The sequence below is a fragment of the Aethalodelphis obliquidens genome, unplaced genomic scaffold (genome assembly GCF_003676395.1).
Source record: "Aethalodelphis obliquidens isolate GAN/ISIS:26980383/991018 unplaced genomic scaffold, ASM367639v1 scaffold60, whole genome shotgun sequence".
NCBI classification, from domain to species: Eukaryota; Metazoa; Chordata; class Mammalia; order Artiodactyla; family Delphinidae; genus Aethalodelphis; species Aethalodelphis obliquidens.
In genome coordinates this window covers 10,188,022-10,200,420 of record NW_020838004.1, presented here as the reverse complement: position 1 = coordinate 10,200,420, position 12,399 = coordinate 10,188,022, and the positions used below count along the sequence as shown (strand labels likewise).

The following is a 12,399-nucleotide window of genomic DNA, read 5'->3' as shown; positions in this document are numbered from 1 at the left end:
ATATATCTATAATTTTACATTAGTTGTTTCAGAAATAATTTTTGTTTATAAATCTCTGTCCTCTAAGTTAGGTTTTCCTAACCAAGCATTGGTGTTTAAATCAAATTCCCAATAGGAGTTAAATAAGTCTCCTGATTTAAAAGTAGCGAGCCATAACATCTACCCCTATATAGTATATAGTATTCTCCTTCCACTCCCCAATGCCGGATTTAATTCCTCAAAGCCCTGAAAGCATTAGAACTTAATATTCAGTGCCTATCATAAGCTTTCACATACTGATCAATTCACACCTTTCCAATCTAATCTGCAAAAGCCACAACAATAACATCCATCTAGACAAAGTGGAAAGAGAGAAACAGAGCAAAGTTGAGATATCAAGTTCACCACAACGGGGGGAAATCGCCTACCATCCATCTGCCTGCAAGGTCAAAGAGAATAATGATTAAAAACGCCCACCTCTGCCATTACTCCATGTGGCTTCAAGAAGGAATTTTAAGTAAGAAGCTTAAAGGAAATTGTGAAATATGCAGAAATATATTTATTGCACTGTTAAAAAGTAAAAGACCAACTAGAAGCAGTCTGAGTGTACTAAAGAGATTATTTCATAAATTCATGTACATGAACCTATGGAATATTTTAAAATCATAAAATCATTAAAAATTACAATATCTATAAAAACCCGGAAGTATTTGCTAGAATCCTCTTTATAAAGGAGAAGTAACAAATTATATACAATATGTAGTTATATGTAGTAAAACTATATTAATTATATTAGAAAAAGATACACATAAGTGAAAAAGTTAAGTCTATAAGGAAAATTATATCATTTATACAACAATTTAACCAAAGGTTTACCATGAGTCAGACCCTGGGTCAGGTGCTAAAGTGAAATGATTGAAAGCAAAAAAAAAGAAAAAGATCTGGCCTCTGCCTTCTTGGATTTTACAGTCTCATCACTAAGTGAAAATAATTGCTGTTATGTGAGCATGTGGGTATTCTTTCTTTCTTCTAAATAATAATGCTACTATATTAGTATTTTAGTAATATAACCAAGGCTTTTGTCTGGTGAGGTGTATTCCAAAGCCAATGTTGGGGGCTAGACATTTATGACACAAACATCATGAAATGGCACACAGGATGACAATTGTTCCAGCAGTCAGTGTCACGTGATCACTGATGCTGGCCTTCCGCGTGTGTCCTGTAAAGAGGAAGAAGTCACGCTGCCTGAGGCCCAGGTGGCAGCCCTCTCCCTCCTTCCTAGGGGCTCCCTACCTACACCTCAGCCAAGTCAGGCTCAGCCGCCTCTCCCCACAGACCTGAGGGCGTATAGAGCCCCTCACGATCCCAAGACCAGCCCCCTCCACACCCCCTCAGCATACCTAACACTCCTAAAGGAGCAGACAAATCAAGCAACCACCTGGCGCAGCTCCTCTGAAAGAGGCCAGCTGGGCCATGTGACGACTGCACAACATGCACCCCACACCAGAAACAGCTTGCGTGAGGGCTGTGCACGTGATTTCTCCAGATGGAACTTTTGTGAATGTAACAAGCTAAAGGCACACAATGAATCGGAAACTGATTCGGCTTATCTTCTCCTGAGAGCTCTTTCCTTTCACAGCTAGGTTTGGACCTGACACTTTAGGTTTTCGAAAACAATAAAAATGTATTTTTTAGAAATACATATATAACTGACAAAACTATATAAGAAAAAGAAAAGGCAGAGGAAGGAGAGGAATATGATTGTGGAGAAGCATGTCAGGGATTCCAAAGCCCTGCTACTCAAAGAGAGGTCCGTGAACTACTGACACTGACATCACCTTCAAGTGTGTTAGAAACACAGAATCACACACTCCATCTGAGACCTTCTGAATCACAGTCTGCACTTAATGAGATCTCCAGGTGTATCATATACACATTTAAGTTTGGGAGTCACTATTCTAAATGCTTGTAATATTCTATTTTTACCTGGAAGGTAAGTACACTTAGTATATTATTCTCTAAAATGTATGCACATATTTTATAGTCTTCTGATTGTGTGACTCTAATCCAGCCTACAAACGGACCCCATGTCTACAAACTGTCATGTAGGGATTGTTAAAATGTGGGGAAAAGAATGCTACATGAATCTGATCTTCAAACAGTAAAAACTCAGATACAGATAAAACTTGAGACCACATAACCCAACCTCTTCACTTATGGGAAATGAAACCATCCGATTCAGGAAGGGGTATACCTTCACCAGGGTCAGATTGCTAAATATCTGTGGCAAAACCATATGAGGGCTCAAGTCTCCTGATCCCCAGTAATGTTCTGTGTCCTACACTAATACTGGTTAATACGTCCTGACTGATTTTTTTTTCTTTATAAACAAATACTAAAGTTAAAAGAGAAATCAGTATTAAGTTTAAAAAAAAAAGTAAGCTAATTCTTAAACCAGTACCTTGTACATTTGATGGCAGATGATCAATATGTATTTGTCTGAATGAATGATTCACTTTGAGGCAAAGAAAAACAGTGTTATCCACATCTTCTCAAAGGGCTGAGCTGAATTATAGAATGGTTAAGTAACTTCCTTATGGAAAAAGTCACAGAGCTCAATTTTAAAACAATTCATAATACTCTCCTCCACAGAAACCAAAAATTCGCCCTTATGCTTTTATCAAAGTCAGAATATTTGACATATTTGGTATTTGGGTGTGTGAATCTGTTTGATTTCAATCAAGTCATTATCTGAAGTAAGACTTTTAAAATTATTACTTAGAATATTGAAAAATATCACAACTCACCAATACTAATTTCATCATCTGTTTCAGCATCACCAATACATTCAAACTGGAAATCTTGCAGTGACTGGGAAAATTTCTGTACTGCCATAGACAGATCTGTAATTAAAAGTTTAAAAAAAACCCATAAGTTGAAGGTACAATACCATGGAATACTCAAGAGTTTCCACATGTATTTACATAACTTTGCTGCTAATGCTATATTGACCAGAACCTTTTTAAATACCAGCTTGACAAATTTAAGCAGAATTTAAAGAGACTACTAAAGAAATATTTTAGGGATTAGATCTGCTCTGCTTCCAAAGCAGATTTGTCCCTTTAAGAAAGTTTTGGTGCCAGTTGTGTATTATCTGGAAGTCAATTTCCCAAAGCCTTTATCAAAGAATTACCATTCATTCTCTATAAATGGAGCATTTATTAAAAAAAAGCAGAAGAAGAAGAAGGAATGCTACCAGGTTACTGGTGGGAAGAAAAAAGAAAAGTAGCGAACCTTTGATTAGAAAGGGTCACCGATGTTATTCTATACAGACAGGGAATGTGGAGCAGATAGGGAATGTGTTTTTACCAATAAACGCATTCTCATTCTAAGGTGAAAGGCCACGAGAAAAGTTGTTTACGAATAACCTTGTGATTTATAGGAAATCTCAAGCTAAACATACTCCTCAGTCCTGACTTCAGTCTGAACAAATTCCAGAGAGTGACTAAATCCAGAAGAAGAATTCTTCCTTAATCATGGAGAGAATAAAGAAAAGCCCAGAATAATGAGAAGTAAATTCCTGGGAGGCAAAAGCCTAGGATGCAACCTAACAGTGACTAAGAATGCAGACTCTGGAGCCAAGACGGCCTGGGTTGAAATCCAAGTCCTACCACTTACTCATTATGTGAACCTGGGCAAACTTTTTTAACTCCTCTGGCCCTCTATTTCCTCATCTGTAAAGAGTGAATAACAGTAGTATAACCACTTTATAGAGCTGTTTTGAGGACTAAGTAAGGTAACATTTGCAAAGTGTTTAGAACAGAACCTGGCACTTAATAAGCACTATTTATGTTTGTTAAATAAAATTAAATCAATCTGACAGTGCAGCATCAGGGAAGCTTCAGAGGTCCCACCTCTCAGAGCTACTGTGATCTTCCATGCTAACCCTTCACAGAAGTCTATGCCCGTAGGAAACACATTTTTATGGAAGTCTGTCTACACTTTATTTAATGTTATCTCCCATCATTCAATTCTGATACCTTGAATGCTTAACATTTAATTCAAGCAATAGGACTTGACAAAGACTCTCTCCTTGGCCAATCTTCAGTCAGGCTCCTCTGAGCCCTTTTCTTGACTATGCCTCTACTTTGGCTCTCTGTCCTCACTGGGCCTACATAGACCAGTTTTAGCAAAAATCCTGCCAAGTCAGTTTAGACAATATCTAAACTGATATCTGATCAAATTCCCCATCCCCCACCTTTGATGCTTAAGCCCTTGACCTGCCTTCACCAAGAATCCTCTGAACCTTTACATCTTCTCCTCTTAGTAACTTTCCATCCACTGACAGCCCCCCCTAGCCCCGCCACCCAACATGCTCCTCGGCTATAAATCCACATTTGTTCTTGTTGCATTCAGGGTAGAGCCTGAACTCTCTCCCCTATTGTGACACTCTCGACATCTACAGCATCCGACCTGAATAAAGTCCTCCTTATGTTTTTAACTAGCATCAGAATCATTTTTCTTTAAGAGAACAATTATGGCCCGATGCCTAGACATGACACCAGGACTTAATGTGGTAACCCACCACTCATGAAACTGCAAGCCCAGGTACCAATCACAGTAAGCACCCATGAGTGAACAGGTCTCCAAACAAGGTCACTTACTGCACCATGTGAATCAAGAACTCACCAACACCCTCACCAACAGGAATTCTGAAGACCACAGGTCTTGAGCCTCAGAGAGGCTTTTAACATACACACACACACACACACACACACACACACACACACACACACAAAGACTGAGATTTTTTTTTAAATCTTGTTTGAAAAAATAAATTGTGCTCTGGAAAGAGGGTATTACTACTCACAGACTAACACCTCTTCCCAAAAGAGGGGTAGAACTTTGGTGCCAGCTGCACATTCTACTTAAGAGGTACTTTGGATTTAGGAGAATAGAAAGGTCTATCAGCTTAAGAATGGTTCTGCTTTGGGCTCTCAGGAAGAAAGATGAAAAGAGCCTCCTTAGTGGATTGTTAGTCAATGAGAAAAACAAAGGCTTCATCAGAACTAGACTTCACCAATTGGCTGTGAGGCCCTAGACAAATCATTCACCCTTCACAAGGCCTGGTTTTCTTACCTATGGAACAGAGAAGGAATACTCATCTCACAGGTTGTTATAAAAACTAAATGAGGTCTGTGCCTGGTACAGACTAGGCAACTTAATAAATGGCATCAGTTGTTATCATTCAAGCCCAGCTCAAAAGGTGGGAAAGTTGACCGGCCTTTCAGACAGAAGGGACCCATGCATGCAAAAGTATGCATTTATCTGACATTGCATAGCTCTGTCTAAGGGTAAAGAAATCATAACACCTATATCAAATGTTATGAGAAGACAAAAAAAAAAAAAAATCAGACTCCTAGGATAATTTTTAAGCCAAACTGTGTGCAGGTACTCTCCGTGAGAAAGGGGCAAAATATTCCATTTAACGTTTATTTTTCCATGTACAATATACAGGCCTTATGCTAAACTGGATTTGAAGTCACAGATGGAATTCCTAAAGCAGAGTGGGGGTAGGTAATATGCGTAGATCAGGATGCTTAGGAATTTTGTAACAGATAGCCTTCCTTCTCTCCCCTCATCACCACAAGTTCCTCTGAGTTTCCCCTCAAACTCAAGGAGATACCTGGAAGCTTTCTCCTAGGGCAGGGGTCCCCAACCCCAGGCCAGGACTGGTAGTTGTCTGTGGCGTGTTAGGAACCGGGCTGCACAGCAGGAGGTGAGACACGGGCGAGCAAGCGAAGCTTCATCTGTATTTACAGCCACTCCTCATCACTCCCATTACCTCCTGAGCTCCGCCTCCTGTCAGGTCAGCGGCGGCATTCGATTCTCATAGGAGCTCGAACCCTACTGTGAACTGTGCACGCGAGGGATCTAGGCTGCACACTCCTTATGAGAATCTAATGCCTGATGATCTGGCTGGGGAGAGGCTGCAAATACAGATTATCATTAGCAGAGAGGTTTGACTGCACAGAGACCATAATAAATCATTTGCTTGCAGACTCATATCAAAGCCCTATCAGTGACTGGCAAGTGAAAACAAGCTCAGGGCTCCCACTGATTCTGCATTATGGTGAGATATATAATTATTTCATTATATATTACGATGTAATAATAATAGAAAGAAAAAGTACACAATAAATGTAATGTGCTTGAATCATCCTGAAACCATCCCCCCTACCCCGGTCTGTGGAAAAATTGTCTTCCATGAAACCGGTCCCTGGTGCCAAAAAGGTTGGGGACCGCTGTCCTAGGGAACTCCTGACATAAAACCCCACAACCAAACATTTCTTCCTAGACCATTCTTTGCTTCCCATGGCCTTGCTCCTTGACTGAGAAAGGTAAGCTGCTTCGTCCTTTCACAGAGATCGCAGTGAGTACACTGTAAAAATTCCCATGCCTGAACAAGAACACAGGAGCCCACTGTACATATAGCCAAGGGATTGAGAGTATGAGCTCTAGTGGCAGATGAAATGGGTTAGCTTCCCGCTTCTACCAACCAGTGGCATGATCATGGGCAGCCTTCATAACCTCTCTGTACCTCATCTGTTAAGTGGAACAGAACCCATCTCTCAGGGTTATTGTGAGGAGTAAATGAGTTAATATAGATGAAGCATTTAGACATACAGCTAAGCACTTAAAACGTGTTGGCTGTTTCCCTGTTGCAAGTCTCAGAAAAGAAAGGAAAAGGGAAAATTTCAGGAATGAAGGTGGCAGCTGTAAGGCCTTAGACAACCTTGGAAAGTACTCAATAAAACAGTCTGTTGATTGCAATTTCAAATTCTCTCTTGGTGCACTGCAATCATGCCGTGACAGAGACTACCTGATTATTCAGTATTTCTGTGTAAGAGATGGGTGTCTATTTCAATGCTGGATAGAATCAAGAATTCATGAATGATCTTCATGAAGCATAATGAGACATAATGAGACAGGACTATACATGAAAATATGCTTCTCAACTAGTTCAGATAATCCCAAAAATAAAGGGGAAGTTCGAAAAATGACTTATTTTCAACTTCAAGTGTCATGAGTTCTTGATTTTCCTTTTGTTTGTTCTCATTTTCCAACAACCAAAGTAATGATGAGGTCAAAAATGTGACCAAAGAACTTATGATATTTTCTGGCAGTCATATGAATCCATCTGAAAAATGAGGAATCCAGTTCACACTTCTAATTTTGGCTCCATCTCCCACTGAGTGCAGTTCTGAACTAGAAAGAACAACACCTTTCACTGACTTATAACTCCATGGAACACACTCTTCCCTAATTGTCTAAGATTTCTAAACAATGGTCAGATGCACAAAAGAGAAGTACTGGTACTAAATCCTTGTAAATAAAATTGATTCACATCCAGTTATACAGACCTTGAATTTAAGACCTAATTCAGTTCTTAAAGTTTACTGTTGAATTTCAAAGTATCAAATTGTGTAATGATAGAATCTACATTTCTCTTAAATACAAAAAGAAAGATCAAATGTATAAAGCATGACAAGCAGGGAATCTAGCATAGGCAAGACTGTCTCTTTCTCCCTGTTTCTACTCAACTATTAGAACATGAAGACAAACAAGGAAAAAATCCCAGTCGGAGACACCCTGGCTATCTATATTCAAGGTGAAGGTGGAGGAGTAACATTTACTAGGGGTCGAAGTTGTACATAGTAAAGATGCTGCAAGTATCACTCACATCATATCCTTTCTATTTACCTAATGAGTTAAGCATAGGGTGTCTTCACATGTATTGACATTATAACTTGGAAGAATTACAGTAGGCTTTAATTAGTCAGCAATGTTTTTATATCAAAGAGTTAACCCGTAGCACCCACGATTAGATGATGCTAATGAAGCACTAAAACTTCATTTCATTAGAAACACTTCAACCTCATTAGAGAAACAAAAAACAGTAAATATTTAATTACAACTCTTCTTACACACAGACTTAAGAGCTAGAGTTACCTGTTACTTTAGAAGTGTCAATGGAATTACTTTTACAATGTTAGCTCTATTTATCTCAGAACAAGTACAACCAGCCAGTCCATTGGTTTAAGGCAGTTTTTCTTGAAATCTGGTTGCTCTGGGATGAGATTTTACAGTGCAGAAGGAATACAGGATGAAGCCATGGGAATACAAAGGTAAGAACAGAATATATCCTTCCCTCAAAAGGGCACAGTCCTATACGGACATGAGGTATGTAAATAAATCATATCAGAGGACAATGGATAAAGTCTCCGACAGAGGCTAATAATAACAACATCACCGCAGATAGTACTTACTATGTGCCTGATACTTATCCAAGAACTTAAGGTAAACTAAAACCATTAATCCTCACAACAGCCTCATGAAGTAGACATCACTCCCATTTTACAGATGAAGGAACTGAGGCACAGAGAGGTTAAGTGACATCCCCAAGGTTGCTCAAGCTAGTAAATAACAGCAAGAATTTTGACCCAGGGAGCCTGGCTCCAGAGTCCCCACTTAACCACACTGCCAGACGGCTCTGTGCACAGAGGTAACAAATAAGAAGGCACAATCGGTCCAGCTGGAGTGCATGGGGGAAGGCTCCTCAGAGGATTCAATGAAGACAAGAACTTGAAAGACGTGACAACACACCAGGCAAGGCCACATTAACAAAATGTCCAAAAGCTTTCAAAAGGCAGCTTCTACCTACACATCCAAACACCTCTATCATGACTCACATCAAGCTGAGTACCACCAGCAACAGACCATCCAGTCTCTTGTACCTATTTTTATATTGTTATTCCACCTCCTTAGGATAGACTCTTCTTCCAAGTTCTCTTTCAAGGTCTCTCTCTCAAGTCCCCACTTCCTCCAAAAAGGTCTTCCCGATCCCTTTTAATGTGGCATTATCGCCTCCTTTATACCTCCTACTACATGTTGTGACGCTCTTGCTGTGCTTTCTCTATTTTACATTTTATCAAGTTATTCATAAACCTAGGTTATCCACCTTATTTTAAATAGTGTTTTAAAGGTAGAAAACTTTATCATCAATGAACACTACCCAAGTATCCACTACCATATCTTGTATACAATTAGAGCTCAACTGTTGAAACCATTAATTTCTGCAAGGTGGATAAATACCTAAGCCTTCCAGATCTAAAACATGAGTTATCCACTTTCCAATACAAGAAGCTTTCATATACATTCACAATAACGATAGCAATGGTGTCGGTAAGATGTTTTACTCTTTCAAAGTTCTTATGTATTTTTCTTAATTCTCACACAAAGCTATGAGGGCTGAAGCTCTGAAAAGTTAGGTAATAACTTAATTTGCCCAGAGTCTAAGAGCTTGACTCCAACCTGGACTGCTTCCCAAATTGGACGTTCTTTCTACTACCTACCATAGCTACTTCCCGAAGAGTAACAAGCATTAAAACCAGGGAGCATGTGACCTTTAGACAACATCTAATTAATCCCTTACCTGCTGTATAAAATCTAAGACAGTAAGACTCTCTGTACTGAGCTATATGAGAGTGAGCTACGTATGCTTATTAGCCTGGAATAAGCTACCAGCAAACATATTATCAGATGGTCTAAAAGTCAAAGGAAATGCACATTCTTTCTTGTACTTTCTAGTGCCACAAGATAATTGAATAATGTTCTAGGTGTTAAGCTTCTTAAAGGTAGGTATATATTCTTCATCTCTCTTCACCATTAGTGCCCAAAAGAAAGCAGACAGAAAAGAGAACAAAGGGACCAGGAAGAGAAAAGTGTACACCAACTACCAATGCATTCATAACATAAGAATCCACTATAGATAAATTACTGAAAAGCTTATGGTACTGGGAACATGAATATCACTGCAAGCCTTAATAATAAACAAACCATACATTATATAGGAGAATACGTCACGGAATTACCAAATAAGCCTTGGCTTTTAATACCTGCAGTTATGCTTTTAATGTTCTCTCAGAGACCTGCAAATGTCAGATTGTTAGACAGAGAAAAGTCAGAGGAAAAGAACACCAGGTTTGTGGCAAAGTATAAGAAAGAAACACAATGAGAACTTCTTGTCAGTAAGAATCATTCCTATGGCTCTTATTTGAACAAAGTTTGAAAATGCCTACTTTGCTATTTTCTACTTTACATAAATGGCTAGAAAATCATGGTTATCCAATATTATTAAAGAAAGTCTTCCTAAAGAAGGTCCAATACAAAGCTTGGTACTTATATGTTGAGGTGAAGTGAAATTAACTGAGTGACTTGTAATAATGGAATCAAGGAATTCTCTTTCCTTGAAGCCCTAGAGAAACACTGCCGTGTCCGTGGGAGGCGAATGGAGACAGAATCACCAGAGGGCAACGGGGCACGGATGCTATTCTTCATCCCCCTGGAAATGCAAAAGGCACAGACTACACTAGGCCACTAAATTAACTTGTTGTATTCTAGGATGGAACAACATGATTGTTTTGGCATGGTAAAACAAATTAGCCTAGCTCTAGACAGCCTCATTCATTTCCATACCAGATACACATTCAGGGTTATGTGAGGGATGTGCTCAGATAGGGGAAAAAAATCCTTCCTTAGAATCAATCATTCTTTCATGTCATGGACTAAGTGTGCACAAGACTCAGACAGACATGGACAGCAATCCACCACTTACTGAAATATGGCTTAGAGCAAGCACTTAGCTTCTCTAAGTCTCAGGTTCCTCATGTACAAAAGGAAGATAGTAATCCCTTACAAAACTGTCATGAATATTACGTGAAATGGACTTAGCACAGTGCCTGGTAAAGAACAGAAACTTGAAATTCTGGTTCTCAACAAATGTTAACTATTAAACCACTATTTATTATGATGGCAAATGCAGAATATGAAATATTTTCATTGTAAGCATAACATATTTAATCTGTGTATTAAATTACTATCTTCAGGAGAGGTTCAGCAAAAATAAATAGTGGTACTGGCTTCTAATGAAGACCAAGCAGTTTGTAGTCCCATAAATGGTATGTGTTTGGCAAGCAGTTCCAGAAGATTCCAGCCTAAAAACAACAAACAGGAACCAACACTTGGCCAGATTTTATCCATAGTTTCTATAAAGCTACAAATTCCATAAAAATTAAAAACGAAAAACCACAAAGACTTCACTATTGCTACAACACAAGTTAAAAATAGAAAGCTGAAAGGATGAAATAAATCACCCATCTTCCTACCCTGGGGGAAAAACTTGGGGGGGAGGTGCAGGGGGGCAGGGGGAAGGGGAGGCGAAGGAAACAATGGCACACTGCAGTTTCTCTGGATTTTTCTTCCTGCCTCAATAAGCATTCCTTTGAGATTTCTCTTCCTCATACTCTTTCCTTCAGAAAAGATAAACCTATCTTTAGACACCTTGTTTTAGCTCAATACATGTTTTCTTTTAAAAAGTACTACTTATGGGGCTTCCCTGGTGGCGCAGTGGTTGAGAGTCCGCCTGACGATGCAGGGGACGCGGGTTCATGCCCGGGTCCGGGAAGATCCCACATGCCGCGGAGCGCCTGGGCCCATGAGCCATGGCTGCTGAGCCTGCGTGTCCAGAGCCTGTGCTCCGCGACGGGAGAGGCCACAACAGTGAGAGGCCCACGTACTGCAAAAAAAAAAAAAGTAAAAAGTACTACTTATGTATCTATATGCAGGCAACTCCTAAGTGGAGATTTAAGTTTGGATACTGGAATTCCAAACAAAATTTTATAAAATATCCCACTTGACTTTTTTGATTTAACTAAAAAATATTGAGTTATCCAGCATGGAGGACCTTGCAGGTTTCCTAGGCTTCTCAGCAACACTGGTTATGGCCTGGCATGCTTTCCTGGACTTCCTGGTCTACCTTCCCACACATGACCTCTTCCTTAGTCCAATCATTGTTTTCTGGGCATTTACAACTTATGCCCTTATTAACAGATTTGGTAGTGGAAAGTGTTTAGTGTTCTAGCTTCACTTCTAGCCCTCTTTTCTCTTGACTACCTGAAGTATCTCTCTGCTCAAGATAATGACTCTGGAAGAGCATTTTGTGTTACCTTATCTTTCATGTCACCTATCAGCCTATTTCCAACTCTTAAAACTTACTTCCCTTTTCCATCAGCTCCTTCTTGGTATCATATGACAAACACATTTGTGATAAAATCATGATTTGACTAGTTTAATCTCCTTTTTAAAGCATCACACTAAATCATTACCTACTAGGCAAGTCAAGCATATCATCTTTCCTCTATGTTTTTTAGGCCATCATTTTTCTCAAACTGGTCTTTGTACCTTCAATGTTCCAGCCAAACAAAACAATCTAAACTTCTGTTCTCCCAGCATCCACAGGGTCATTCTTCATGTTGGAAACAGCCCTTTGTCTCTGCTGTGACCTTCAATTGCCTTCAA

The 12,399-nt window shown here is 39.4% G+C and overlaps 1 protein-coding gene across 2 annotated transcripts in view; it reads right to left on the bottom strand.

Annotated features, from left to right (window-relative positions):
* ARHGAP42 (Rho GTPase activating protein 42) overlaps positions 1-12,399 on the bottom strand; it is a 297,503-nt gene that overhangs the window by 224,091 nt on the left and 61,013 nt on the right. For both annotated transcript variants that reach the window (XM_027087755.1, XM_027087756.1), the window contains exon 2: positions 2,787-2,882. In XM_027087755.1, coding sequence (XP_026943556.1) covers positions 2,787-2,882 — 96 coding nt within the window. The remainder of the gene's footprint in view (positions 1-2,786; positions 2,883-12,399) is intronic.